Genomic DNA, 15,039 nt, shown 5'->3' on the forward strand with positions numbered 1-15,039 from the left:
AACAATAAAAGACCTGAAATATTTCAGTTGGTGTGCAATGAATCTAAAATATATGACACTTTAATTTTTATCATTACATTATGGAAAATAATGAACTTTATCACAATATACTAATTTTTTGAGAAGGACCTGTGTGTGGCCTCAATTAGCTGCAAGCTGCTTCCAGTCTGCTGATGATAATTCAGCACATACTAAGGATTTAACTGGAAGCTCTTTGCCACCATCTAGTGACCAAAATGTGAACTACATCCATTTGTGACAAAGCACCCAGCTTTATTTTAAAAACTTTAAACAGCATTCATTGTGCACAGCCTTATAGTGATTACATCTTAAACCATGACACTGGAAAATTTTCTATGCCTTATGTCACTTATTCTTGATGCATCACATTCAAATTAGGTGGCAGGAAACAGACTCTGATCTTTTGTAGCCAGTCTGGTTTGATGTACACAAAAAAACACATTATTTTGGCACTTAAGCATAGCTGTTATTTATAAATGCCAGATTATAATGAAAGGAAAGAGTGACTGGTGATATAAAATCAGCCTAACGATCAGATGATGTGATTCATGCGGTTTCAGATTCATTCTCACTGCCAATGAGATATTTTTGCTGCCATTTATTTCGATAAAAATGTTTTGGGGGTTTTTTATGATCTCACTCAGCAAAACTCTGGTGCTGCTGAACAATTAGTCCTATTCATATTTCAATTATAGTTTTCTCTCCAATAAGAATGGATTGTAAATAGTCTCAGATCATGTTATACCTCTGAATACTCTTAACCAGTTCAAACAGAAACAAAGGAAATCATTTAATTACTTTTTCTCCACCCCAACTAAAACGACAAAAAGGAGAAACAAATTATAAATATGTTTTCCATACAGCAAATTTGGCCTTTCTTCTAAGTGGGAAACAGGCAGTATGCCTTATTCTGTCATCTGCCTAAAGAATCAAATCTGGACCTGCAGAGATTTATCTAGACCTGAAAAAAGAAAAAAAGAAGTCCATGCTTTTCCACATGCAAACTCTGAACTTTATACTGAAAACAGGATAGAAAATCTTGTTAATCAGCCCATGTCTAGTTTCCAAAATTTATTAAAACTATTGTTATTACAAGAACTTTAGAAGTATACCGTTATTCGGTTCTCCTACTGCAATAAATGTCCTGTGTTTCTGCACTTGATTTAATTGTGCAATATTATATTAATATTGAAATTATGTTAATTTCAATAGGTTTATATTCCTTTCTTTTGATTTGCCAATAAAAACAAACAAGTTGTGCTAAGCATAAACTAGCAACCAATTGGCTCCCCAGCTCCTTTGGGGTTGTTGTAGATTCACTTTAAATCTGCTTTGCCAGAAATAGCAACAACTGTTAAGCCACTAACTGGACCTGCTGGGCTGGACTTTGCGACAAGAGACCATCTAATCAGAGAAAAGCCAAGGTTACAAACCGCCTGTCTGCACTTGTGCCAACCTTTTCTTACGGGAATAGTTCTCCAAATGTCGATATTGTTCTGTGCAGGCATATCATTTACAAGTGTACCTTCTGGTTTGACCACAAATTTAAAGTCAAAGCCTTCCTGCAAGCTGCGTGCACGCCTATGTTTGCCTCCTTAATCAACAGCAGCGTAATAAATTCACCTATAAGCGAGGGCCGACTGATTCGGGTTTCCAATTACACTCTGCTCCTAAAAAACAGCAACTACTGGCATGATGTAGAGCACAACAATTAGCAGAGTGGCGCCGCATCCAAACACTCGCATTAGAAGACTCACCCCATGTTTCACAGTTTTGGCAGCATGTGCAGCTTTTTTCTTAGCGTCATAGTGCGTGAGGATGTCAATAATGGCCATGAAGTAAACCTCCTTCTTCACAGCACCTGAAACAAGAGCAACAATCACCTTTTGCTTCACCTGCGACCGATTAAAAATACTGATATTAAATATCGAGAGACAACCGCGGCTGATAAAGATGATGAATTTGGGTTTATTCCTCCTCTAACTTATTTTCACTCTTTGGCACATTGCAACAATAAACTTAAATGTGTTGTATTAGGATTTTATGATAATTTAAAATGCCTCGTCACACATTTTCACAAGTCTGGACTTTGCCTACGAATACATTGGCGTTCACCAGAACAGACTGGACAGGTTTGGTTCCATTCCACTGAAGGGATTACGAGTTAACAGTGATGTGCAGCGTCACAAAAACAGCCTATGCATTTTCTCACATAGGCAGAAAGTTTAAATTTGTTCTGGATTTATTCCACATAAATTACGAGCAGAGCTTCTTGTAGCCCGCTTTCCCTCATGATGTGAATCAACTCAACGGATTCTCCCACCTGAGCTGTGGATCTCTGCTGCTCCTCTAGAGTTACTAGACTGTTTTTTTTTTTTCCAGATGATGGATTGAACAGAGCTGTGTGAGGACATGGTTTTATGAGGTTCCTCTCTGACATGCCAACTGGGTTTATTGGTTTATATGAGGCCTTCACTGTGTCCGTACCGAATGCAGGTGCAGCTCGTTAACTCTTTCGGAGGAGTCGTTGGTCGCACTGGATTTTTATTTTGGGGCATCGGTGTAAAAAAAACAAAAACGGTCAAACACTTCTCAACTACACTCCACGTTCTGTCAGATTCATCCCATAAAATCCCAATAACCCACATTAAGGTTTGTGACTGTAACATGCCAACATTTTTAAATAATTCAACCAGCTTGAATACGTTTGATAAGCATTTTACGCATCTTGGACTTCTGATAAAAGTTTTCAATATTTCTGCCTGATCTGATTGAACTAATGAACTGCTTTGAACTTTTAAAAACCCGGACGCTCACTGTCGTGGCTCTTGATTGCGTAAACATCCACAGAGGGGTCGAACTCCCCGGGGCCAAAGAATCCTCCGCAGTTAAGGGGGTTTCCAGGACTGTCCGGAGGCGTGCCGAAAGAACCGGTCAGCACGCCTCGACCCATTTCGTCGTTCTCAAACTCCTCCTCGTCTCCGCCGCCCTCCACGTCCATCTCCTCCTGCTCCGCCCGCTCCACGTCATGGATGCCTACCAGTAGGCTGTAGTCCATGATCTTCAGGGTGGCCAAGAACTGAAACGCACACGAGGGGGGAAAACCTTCATTACTCAGGGCTCCTGCTGGACCATTTGAACGGCAGAAGGATTAGTTTAGACTCATTTGTCGAAGCGGAGCAGTGGTTTAAAATGTCAGGAGAACAAACCAAAGTTTCTCTACCTCCACATCCCGTTTTAGCTTCTCCAAAAAGTACTTCTTGTTATCATCTCCTATCTGTAACTTATGCCCTTCATTCAGGAAGTCATTGTCTTTAAAAGTAGGAAGTTCTTTAGCCTGAAGAGAGAGAAAGAGAGAGAGAGAGAGAGAGAGAGAGAGACGCATTATATCAGTTTTCCCACCAGCCGCTTTAGTTTTTACCAGGCAACTCAACAGACTTTTGTGCTTCATCTATTATTGCAATTTTTGAAACATGAAGCCTTCAAAACAAGACTTGGAACAGTTTGATCTTAATATTTTAAATGAGGCCATTGCACAAGGTGCTATCAGGGAGGATCTGCTTTCGTTCTGCCTAGAACTACTTAATTTAGCTGTCATTTGACAAGTTTGCAGCTGGGGTCAGCGGAGGGGGGTTATTTTTGTCTCCTTATGCCTGCAGCCATCAGCACAGAGGATTAAGGCTTACCTTCTCCTTGTCACTGGCTTCCCTTGCAACCGTAGAACCCTAAGATCAGGAGAAATAAATAAATAAATAAGAGTCAAAACCCACACAAAATAAATCACAATAATGTTTTTTTTTTTACACGGTGATGCATACACAGGAACAAGAAGTGCAGCTTTCGGGTTGATAAAAAGGATGTGAGATTGGTGTGACGACATCAAGTCGTCCTTTATACTGAAGCTCAGCACAAACTGAGATTTAACAGTGAGCTGGACTTCTGCTCCACTGCAGATACTTTTATAACTTCACTATCCTTCCACCAAACTTTGCTGCCAACATGAAATAACCTCAGGAATGATTTCAAAATAACTACATGAGGAAAAACTAAATTCAAACATGAAGTAGGTACTTTCAATTTATGGCTCATCAGTGCAAAGCCAAACCAAAAACAGCTGTTGGATAAACATTCATTGCTTTTTCCTTTAAGTCGTAGTTTTGCTTTTGTTTCGTCAAGAGGTAAAAATGCAGTAAAGCTCATCTGCATCATTCTGCACTCCAGGATTCACAGTTACTGCATGTCTGCACGTGCTGCAAGTCCCAATTCCTCTCTTTTCAGACTCAAACCTTGATTTATGTTCTGCTTATTGACAGACGGACAAACAAGTTGATAAATGACAGAAAAATTTATGAATGGAAGCCTAAACGGATGAAATGACAGGTGGATGGATGAACGGAAAACTGGGTCGGTGGAAGGATGTATGGACGAGCGGACTGGAGTGCATGGATCGAATGTTGGATGGAAAGACGGACAGTCTGGTAATTGCATTAACAGGCTGATGGATGCACGAATGGACGGACAAACAAATGGAGAAAGAGACGGAGACAAAAGTTTGACCACTGGAGAAAAACACCAGCCCCTCCACAAGGATAAGACGGTTTAGCAGATGGATGGATGTATAACATAAATCCATGAAATCAAAAGTTGCAAAAATCTTATACAATCTCAAGTCGGTGTGCATTGTGTAGCAGCATTTAATTTAATCATCAAATACCAAATACAAGTACGGGTAGAATCCTGATCGGTTTCCTACCTTTAGGTCGTACTTGCGGTGCACGGTGAGACGATGGCTGAAAACGTTCCTGGTCACCACCATGTACGTCTCCACGCCGTCCACCATTAGCCTGTACATGCCCAGGAACTGAGGGAGCAGCGTGTTGCCATGACACTCCACTATGAACTGGAAGCAACGAGAGGAGACGAGCGCAGGGTGAGTGGGAGTGATGGATGAAATATTCTGCTTGCAACGCTGATTAAAACTCAGCACAGAGCAGCTCTGCTGTCATCTTACTTGACGCATCAGTAGTTAAAGTGAGCTCAGACGAAAGAGATATAAATGTTTCTCCACATACGGTTCTGAGTGAGTCTACCTGATGATACTTCTTTAGGATGTTGTGCATCTCAGCGATGTCCTCACTGGAAACAGTTTTGATTACAAAGCGATGGTCGTAGCTGGTCAGGAAGCGGTTGCCGAAGCGGCCCTGGGAGTCGCTGTTGAGCGGGGCACTCCTGGTCAGAGAGTTCTGCCAGAAAATGAAAAAGTATTACTTTTCAACAACTAATGGGAATTTTTTACTTCCTAGGTGTTTGGTGAATCATTTAGCAGAAGGCGTGTAACCTGGTAGTCCTGGTCGTCGATGGCGAAGCGCTCCCTCAGGTTTCGGAACACCATGGGACAGTACTCTTTAAACTTAAAGCGACTCGGTAGATTTTCTCTGATAGGGAGGAGAGAGATAAACGGTAAATGTAGCAAAGCTCTGAGCTCCTGTTTAAGGGGGGAGTGGAACAGACGAAATCATGCTTGAATGTAGATCGCCAAGTTTATTTCTGCTAGTTTTATCCTGCGAATGTGGCAAAAGCAATTCAGCAGTGATACTAACTGTAACTTTGAATAAAATCATTGGTCCATTTTGACGTTTCACTGAGCTCCTTGTGTGAAACGTGAAAAAATAAAATAAAACAGGAAACTAGAAGATGTACATTTCTGGTAAAGATTTCTAAGTTTGTATTTTTAATCACAAGTTGTCTTTTTTTATGGATAATTCTTTGCACAATAGAGCCATAAAGAAGGTTTTAGTAATATGGTGACCTACATTTAAACCTGAAGCCTCTAATAAACAGATCATTGACAAAAACTAAACACCAGCTGAGTCAAGCAGCGATTTACACACTGTGAAGATAAAGGTCACAGACATAAGCTCCATAAATTGCCTTTTTATATACAGACCATTAGCGACTGCATTTCTGTGTAAAAGTTCCCTTTTCTACTAACAAGCTCAGTGTTTAAAGAAGTAAGGATGTCCTGATCCAATCCCAGGACCTACTGAACCTGGGTTTTCTCCTTAAAATTAAAGTATTTTTACCCTTTACATTTACCCTTTACAATGACAGAGAGAATGTATTGGCTGCTGCAGATTCCCAGCTATATTTATTTAATGTCCTTTAGCGAGTTACAGTTTTTTAATCTTGTGGTTTTTTCCATTTTATTACAGATTTTCCCCTTTTGAAAACCAAAGACAGCACAGGAACTGATATACGCACTTGTTAAATAGGTGGTTGTCCACTTTGATCTTACTGTAGGCTTTAAAGTCATCTGGCATCAGCATCACAGGTACAGGCACATTACTTAACTCATTAATCTAGAGGAGAAAAAAGGAGAAGAAGAAAGGAGGTCAGGAAATTGCGTCGACAAGAGCGAAAGCAGCAGATCTTTACACAAACATTCCCCACAGTTATCAATCCCATGAGGCAAAGCGACTCACAACTTATCGTGAACTTATTCCTATTATAAGTCTTTTAAATAAGATACCAGAGAAACTGCCAGAGTTAGTTTTTCTGGCTGTATGGACCACAATACTGCAGTAAGGCCCATCTCCCACTTGTTGCTGCACACTGCTAAACTGAGCGGCAAAACTGAACGGCCACTAAAACACAAGTAATCCATCTCTCCGACGTGCGCTTAAACCCAATCCCAGGTCACTTCTTTATCAGCAGCAATTGTTTTTTGTTTCCCCCCCGTTTCAAACATCACACAAACTGACCAGGTTGCAAACAATGATTGCGTGCCTGGCATAACCCGCTACAGCGCGATATAATAACACGGTCAACAGAAAATATGACCACACCGAGCACACCCAACTTGTTCATCCACACAAAGCAGGAGCGCGAGTAAGCACGCGATTCATACCTTGTTGTGACAGTCACACCCACACCAACACACCCATCACCAAGTGCTAAAGCTGCGTGCTCACCTGTCACATTATCGATCTGCTCATTCACTCGTACGCTGGTAGACTATTTGAATATTAGCTGAATTTTCCCACGATTGCAAGGAAGACAAATTCAGATCGAGTTTTTCACCATCCAAAATTTCTCCAAACAGAGAGGAGTGACAACAGAGAGGAGCGCACCATCCATCGCTCTTATGGGGATGACAATATTCTAAAACCAAAGAAATTACAAGCAGCATTTATGCTGACAGCCTGACCAAGCAGCTGAAATCAGATCATAGCAAAAGAACAAAATGCTACAACTGAATACGCATTAGAGAACTGATTTTAGTGTGTTTTTATTTTAGATTTTCTCTAAAGTCCATGTTACAATTTTTATCAATGCAACAATCAAGTTATTTAGGAAATAATTGTTGTTTTAAGTACCATTGTCGCGTGCTTCATATGGACCCATGCATAACAGTGACAGGAATGTAGATTTGCTTTCCCAAATCAACAACAAAATAAAAACCTAAACAAATAAATAAATTTTTTTAAAAAAACAGTTTCTAAGAGAAATTGGCATCATCACTTCCATGTGACTTGATCTTTAGGAGTTTGCGGCAGCATCAACTCGCTCTCAGGCCAGAGAAACCACAGTTTATAAAGTGCTGCTGTTCAACCATGAAACACAGATCTTATCTGGAGAAACACATCCAGAACAAAAGCTCACCCAGAAAGACAATGAGATTCCCGTAACTGACATTAAAAAAACAACAACATGCTGGCAAACACAAAAGGAGACTGGCTAAATGCCACTGTAGCCGTTTGGCAAATTCTTTTATTGCAGCAAGTAAATAAACCACACTGAAGCACTAACTTTTACCGTTTCTTTCTCCATCCCTGCTAGGCAACAATTAAACGTCCATGAAACTTCTGACTGGAAGGGGACAGCTTTGATGTGAAGGCTGCTTGATGTTTCGACTCGGCCCAACACCCACACCTCAAATCATCAGGCCTGTGTGCAGCACCCACATACCCAAAGTTCACCCGCTGAATACTAAAGATGCTGCAGTGATAAACATCCCATTAATGGCCTCCCAAATCCCCAAGCAGAATGTTTTTTTTCTCCCCCTGCCCCCAGCGTACCACTAAATTTGGAAAGCTGCAGGTATTTTTCAGTTCTGGCAAAATCAACTCTGAAATGACAGAGTTATCGACACTCAAGTACAGCAAACTAATGCTGAGAATTACAATTAGATTGGGAATTTGACAAAAAAATGACATCTGGATATAACAAATTTATGCAAGTAGACATTAATAGTGAGATGGGGTTTAAAAAAAAACACAATATAGGAACCTAGATATTAACATTTTAGGTGAAGAAAGTCAAACTTTATCACAACAAAACAAAAAGACAAACTGCTTTAAGTGCCTGGACACTCGGGATTCTCCTCCAAATTATCCCACCAATCACAGTATGGATGGATCATTTTAACCATTTTCTGTTCCAACTAAAACCTAGAGTTTTACAGGATCGACTAGTGTTCGTTCCAAACACAAAAACAGGAAGAAAAAAAATATGGGTTAAGAAAAAAAAAGGAAGCATAACTGGCTCCAAAGGAAGTAAGAAAAGATTTCTGTAAAATCTGTGTAAAATGCACCAATCAAAAGGAGCCAACTTCAAATACAAAAGAAAACATGTTTTTTAAACTCTTATCTTTTTATTCAAGAGATGCAATTTGACCGGCCAACGTAGCATCGCGTTCCTACGGGTCTCATGAGCATTGAAATAAAAACACTTATTTTTATTCAAATTCAAAAAGTACAGAGCTGCTCCAACGTGCTGCCACCGTCAGCGGCACCATTCTAGAACCGTATGGAAAAGAAACAACCATGTAATGGGCTCATTTTTAGGACAAGTATTAGAGTCGACTCATATCTGGTGACCAAATCTTGATGTATAGTTCAGATATAGAAAAAAGAAGATGAGTACATTTTACATTACAAGTGTTCATTTAAGAACAAATTTAACAACAACAAAAAACACTGTATGCACACAATATATGCTTTTGCTATATATGCTTTTTCCCACAATATATGCTTTTGACTTAAAAAGAAATTGAGTAAGCATCCTACCAAATTTATTAATAATTCAAGTAAAAATGTTTAGTAGATAGGATTTTATTCAATTTTGCCCCTCCACCTTTGAGTGACAGCGGGAGAGTAACAAGTATCTCAGCTGGAGGTTTCTTCCTATTAAAATCAACGCCACGTTGCTTGGCCAGGATGACTGATTGAGTAAAAATTGCTGCAAAGTCAGTGACAGTCCACTGGGCTGCGCTTTGCTTAGATAAATACAGTTTGTAACGGAATTTGAATTTGCATGAATTGTATTATAATAGGAATGTATACATTTAAATCAAACCCTGCCTCAGTTATTGTGTTGTATTGCTTTGAACTGCATATCTCTGGATATGATTTGAACCCCGTTTATCTTTGAAATTGCCTCGAGGTGGCATTTTGTTTTTTTTCTAAAATGACACAAAATTGAAACCAACTAAACTGAGATCAATGTTGCCAAGTTAATAATGTCTTGTTGAGCCAGCTGAACATGGGCCTCCTCGCTTCTGCCAAGTCGCCTCAGTAATCCATTGGTGCCTGAACGGCAACTTTTTCCACGCATCTATCAAAACTGTGGACGAGTGCAACAGTTTAGGCAAATCCAAAACTGCTTGTGCAACCCACTCCCATCCATCTACCCATCACTGCACGGCCCAGCCTGTCCTCCACAGAGCTTTTTTTTTTTTTTTTTTTTTTTTTATAGCAACAAGCAGCCTCAGCCAAAAGAGAATGCGATAGATAGATTTTCTGCTCTAATTAAAGTGAGATAATGCAATGGAATAAAGTGCAGCAAAGAGACGAAGGAGCTGAACTCCAGCAGCGGTTAAGTACGAGCTCGGAACAGGTTTGTTTTGAAAATCTGTAACCTGCTGCCTGTCCTGGCCCCTCCCACCTCACCATGCCTGCACCACAGCAACAGCACATCACGACTCGCCAACGAAAAAAAAGAAAGAAAGAAAAAAAAAACACTTTGCAATCCATAATAATCTGTGATGGCAGAATAATCCTCACTGAGAAAAAATAATAATAATCTCTGGTGGGGACATGCAGATTTTTCTGAGCTCAGATAACAGGATACTAAGCTCGAGTTGGGATTCTCTTGTATAGATCGCAGTTAAACTCTTATGAAGTTTATGCATTTCAAATGAAAACAAAATCATGATTTCTGTTATATTTTTTGGTGGGTCAAATATCAGCTCTAAAGTGGCAAAAAAATTGCCCCAAAAATATTCTCAGAAGGAAATAAAAATATGAAATATAGCAAAATGCTAATTGAGAACTAGTACTTCAATGAAAAAAAAAACTTTAAAAAAAAAACAACTTTGTTTGATTATAGTATTAAAGCAGAATATAAGCGACAATCTTAATAATTTTGCGATGGCTTTGAAGCATGAGAGCTTGTTTGACAGATGAAGAGCGGCTAGCTAGGAAGGTGCAGCTAAATGAAAACACGCCGACACACAGAGGTAGTGGTGATGAGCTTACCGTGTGATTGACTCCCCACATCAACACGCTCAGGATGGGCTCGCTTGCTCGGAACAGCTTCACTTTCTGTCCTATAAAATGCTTCTTTTTCGTCTTGGTTTTGCTGGCGCTGACGGCCGCCGCGCTGGTGCAGTTGGATGACATGATGCCGTCTCCGGCTGGCTGTTCGCTTCACGCAACAAAAACAACCAAAAAAAAAAAAAAAAAAGAAACCCACAAAGTTAACGACGTGTAAACTGAAATCTATAAGTGCATCGTGGTGGCCGTCTCACTCTCGTTGAGTCTGCGTTATTAATGTAGCAGGACTGCGTGTATGTGTGTTGTTTGGGAGGCAGTCAGCGGCGGAGCATTTTGCGCCGTCACCACCCTTCCTCCTCCCGAGCAGGCCGCGGCGGAGTCCAGCGAGGAGCAAGCTAACCGGCCATCGGGCTACAAGCGCCGCCGCCCTCGTTTAAAAAAAAACAACCAACAGCAATGAAATGTCGCTGCCCAGCTCTTCGTCGCCCTCCCTGTAAGTCTGGTAACCTGAGACTGAGACTGTGCTGTGTTATTTGAAGGTAAATAATCCCTTCATGATGAGCTGGAGACGGTTTATCAACCGCCCGCCGCCAGACAAGCGATGCGTTTGGGGTGTCCTCAAGATGGCGTCTGCGCCGCGTCCCCTGCCGGCGTAGTGGTGGAACTGCAGGGGTTCCCATTTTAACCTGAAAGAGATTTCACGTTTATTCTGGATTAGGTCATTCAAAAAAAAAAAGAAAAAAAAAAAAAGAAAGAAATTTATATCTCAACAACTAGTATTTTATTGTTACTGGTATTTCGACACCAGTAAACATTTTTTTAATCTAAAAAAATAAATAAAAATCTAACCTTTAATTCAAGTACATCTAATCAGCAGGGACAAAATAACTGTTTCATGTCTCATGTTTTTTTTCAATGTTTCTGTATTGTCGCCGCAGCTAAAGTGTAAATTTGTTTGCTTTGTGTCTGGACAAAATCAACAAATTCAAATGTTGTTGATTTTATTAAATTGGCAGTTTGACAGATCCTGTGATGCATAATTCGACAAATTATGATTACTATAAAAATACAGAGGGCAAGGAACTAAATGGGAACCACCGTAGTAACAACAATTGTGACATACAAAACAAAATAAAAATAAACAAAATACAAACATTACCACGAGCAATGAGGAAAATACAAGAATATTGAAATAACAAGGCACAAAGGAATAATAAATTCACTCATCCATCCATGGATAATCCACCCATCCATATTATCCGAGAAGGGTCGCGGGGACAGCAGGTGGGATCACCAACATCTCTCTCAGCAACATCCTGCAGCTCAATCTGAGGGATCCCAAGGCGAAAGAGGGAAGTCCCTCCAGCAAATTTTGTGATAATGTAAGATAAACATACTTATTTACTGGATGGATGAATGGATGGACGGACAGACAGTGATAACATAAATAAATAAGATGTGTTGTGTAAAAGTGTTTGGTGGTTGACTGTTAACTGTCAGGATGAAGAGGGCACAAATTGAAAAAGGCTTGATTCTCTTGGTGATTATGAAAATGTATAAAACCACAAGAACAAGTTTATTTATTACTTGAAGCGGTACATTAAAAAAAAAAAAAAAAGAAAGAACCATGCACGGTCGTTTCACTGACAAATCGATCAAAAGTGGAGTGAAGACTGTCGGATCAGCCTCTCTGGCTGCAGTGTGCGGTCTCAACACTGGGGGACCATTGCGCTAAAATCCAGATCCACAGAGGTTCAAAGCTGATGGATTTAGGAAGGCTGGGCTGGCCCCGATCCAGCCTTCCATAGCCTTCCAGCCTTCTTTTGTAATCTGGGTTTAGCAACATTTAGACTATTAGGACACTCAGAATTGTGGGATGCAGCCGCTAGACCAAATACATCTAAATGGGAAATGTTTTTTTTTTTTAATTCTGAAAAAAGTAATGCTTTAGGTGTCTGAAATGCTAATTGTGAATAGGAAGGATGTCACTCTGAGAATCTCAAGAATTTATTTATCGGAATCTGTTTTAAAAGCCTCCCTTGCTACTAAATGTTACAACAGCTTGCCATAAAGATTGGGCTCTAGGGTTCTTAAGAATTTATAGCGAATGTTTTTAATTTAACTTGTAAGAATGTCATTTTAACAACGTGGATTGCTATTGCTGCCCTCAAAAATAGATGTGTTTTTGTTTGTTTGTTTTGTTTTTTCGAACATGTTCTTCATTACCATTAATTAAAGTTAACTGGGTTTCTCTACAACAGATGTAGTAACAGATGTACCACCAGTAAGAAGCGCATAAAACCTCTAGTGACTAGAGTCTAGTCACTAGTTAGTAGTTACACTCCACCTTTTCACATAAACTGAGAGATATTGGAAACAGAGGGAAACAGACACAGTAAGGAATGTAAATTAGAGACACATTAGTTTCTTAGAAATCTTCTTAAGATTAAATTAAAACTAAGGGAATCACTTCAAAAAGATAGTTAGGAGATATTTTCACATTTTTGAAAGAAGAAGATGGAGGAATAGCAATAGTGTCAATAGTAGTAGTTAGAGGTGGGTGGACTGATATAAAATATCAATATCAAGTCTGTATCAGTATTGGACAAGCTAGCAAGATCGATTCTTAAGCTTCAGATTCCCTCTTGAAATGTTCTTTTCTTTTTGTGTTCTCATGTCTACCACAAAACAGATTTTGTTTGGATTTGCTCTCTTTTTTATTGTTGGTTTATTCAGTATGTTTATTTTTGGAAAAATGTGCACAAATCATGTTAATACATATGTTATTAAATTATTTTGAACTTAAACTTTGTCCAAATTCTGCTCAAAGTTTAAGTATCTACTTAAGAATTGAACAAAAATAGTTCAAAGGAAAGGCTACAAAAAAAGGTCAGAAGATTGATAACACATCAAACCTAACTAAAAATTATATTGATAAAAGCAATTTATCGATATGGGCCCTGTTTATCGGATTGATACTAAAAAATGCAGCATCGCCCACCTCTGGTAGAATAAAGAAGATGTGAAACGTTCCCATCCAATCATTTGTGTCTAGTTTGTCAGGTGGAAAACCATGATGTAAGAGTATTTAAAGTTGCTGAGATTTTCTAAGAAAATAACATTTGCTATCACTGAAGATTCTCAGCCCATCCTGAAACTTGACTGTGGGAGCATCATGATGTGGGGATGCTGATGCTGTTCTTCAGCGAGGACAGGAAACATTGGTTCGGATAGAGATAATGTTAAACACAGGGTGATCTTGGAGGAAAATCTGCCTAGGCTGCATAGATGGGGGTGAAATCACTTTATTGCAGGACAAAGGCCCTAAACATAAAACCAGAGCTACAATAGAATGGTTTTAGATCAAAGCATAGAGTAGAGCAAAGTTACCATAAAAGATATCGAGGCCCCAAATGAGGAGGCATAAACAGATTATGACATTGATGCAAAGAGGCAAAGGAGGGGGAAAAAAAACCCTGATTGCCTAGTCGGTGAACCTCGGAGAGCAACTTTGTTACAGCAACAAATATCACAAAACATTGCAATTTAAAGTACAGTATGAAACAATTTAATTATTGACACTGAAATTGGAAGCAGGTATTTTAAAAGAATGGAGGCATATATTGAAATTTTCACCGATATAGCCCTGAATTTAGATTTTTGAATTTACAGTGGAACTGATAAATCTCACTGTAGATGAGTAAAGCGTTGTTTGTGATTGAGTAAATACAGTCTTATTTGGACTATTCTGTCGGAGGTCTCAAGTACTCTGCAGACTTCCAGCTTCAGTACCACAAAGTGACCGAGTTGGTCATGAAGCTCTGGACGATGCAGGTGAATTTGGTTTGGAAGTTTTCTGCTTCAGGTCAAAGTTCCCTGATCTCTTTTTGAAACTGTCTTTGCCTTACACTTTAGTCCTCTGGTGGTTAAGGTGTGATGTTGTCTTCTAGCAAAGTATAAAAGACCAAAACTTATTTTCTTGCTTATTAGAACTAAACAAGTATCAAATGTTTTTTTTAGATTCCTGAAGCTACATACACTCCAATCTCAAGCTCAAGCTTTGCTCAGTAGTTGGCGCCTCTGTTGAAGAGTTTATCTAATCTGATAGCAGGTCTACCTGGACGACAACAACTTATTTTCTTCATCTTCTCTCTCTAAAGAAACTGAAAGAGTTTAAGTGGCCGAAAACTCTTTTTTTGTTTTATAAACAGAAAAACAAAAAAATTCTGGATTCATTGCAGGTTTTGAGATATGCAATATGACACACCACCCAAGGGGGGCATAGCCCAGGGATGCCACAAACACACAAAAGGTCACATGCCAGTTGCCAAACCAGTTTTCTATTGCTTGCTGGCATGCCCAGCCAATATGTAATTTGATGCTTCAAATTGGACACAGAATAAAGGTCTGTTTCACTGTTTTCAGTGCACCCGGAGTGCATTTAATCGGCTCAATTTCAAAG

General features: G+C 39.5%; 1 protein-coding gene across 1 annotated transcript; it reads right to left on the bottom strand.

Annotated features, from left to right (window-relative positions):
* Positions 1 to 1,676: 1,676 nt before the first annotated feature.
* Positions 1,677 to 11,218, bottom strand: LOC103465800 (phosphatidylinositol 5-phosphate 4-kinase type-2 beta). The gene is made up of 9 exons (XM_008410972.2): positions 10,560 to 11,218; positions 6,283 to 6,380; positions 5,360 to 5,456; positions 5,112 to 5,264; positions 4,775 to 4,921; positions 3,708 to 3,746; positions 3,245 to 3,358; positions 2,839 to 3,100; positions 1,677 to 1,882 (listed from the first exon to the last, which is right to left on the bottom strand). Exons 1-9 carry the CDS (start codon positions 10,701 to 10,703, stop codon positions 1,692 to 1,694), a joined length of 1,245 nt encoding a protein of 414 aa, XP_008409194.1. The 5' UTR covers positions 10,704 to 11,218; the 3' UTR covers positions 1,677 to 1,691.
* Positions 11,219 to 15,039: the final 3,821 nt, after the last annotated feature.

Source organism: Poecilia reticulata, linkage group LG1 (assembly GCF_000633615.1).
Source record: "Poecilia reticulata strain Guanapo linkage group LG1, Guppy_female_1.0+MT, whole genome shotgun sequence".
In the NCBI taxonomy this organism is placed as follows: domain Eukaryota; kingdom Metazoa; phylum Chordata; class Actinopteri; order Cyprinodontiformes; family Poeciliidae; genus Poecilia; species Poecilia reticulata.

Bases quoted from the DNA above. Each gene is read 5' to 3' on its own strand.
- LOC103465800 (XM_008410972.2), bottom strand. From the start codon at position 10,703: ATGTCATCCAACTGCACCAGCGCGGCGGCCGTCAGCGCCAGCAAAACC. The intron at 5,457-6,282 runs GTGCGTATATCA...CCTCCCTATCAG, and splicing joins GACAACCACCTATTTAACAA to AGAAAATCTACCGAGTCGCT. The intron at 5,265-5,359 runs GTTACACGCCTT...ATTTTCTGGCAG, and splicing joins TCGACGACCAGGACTACCAG to AACTCTCTGACCAGGAGTGC.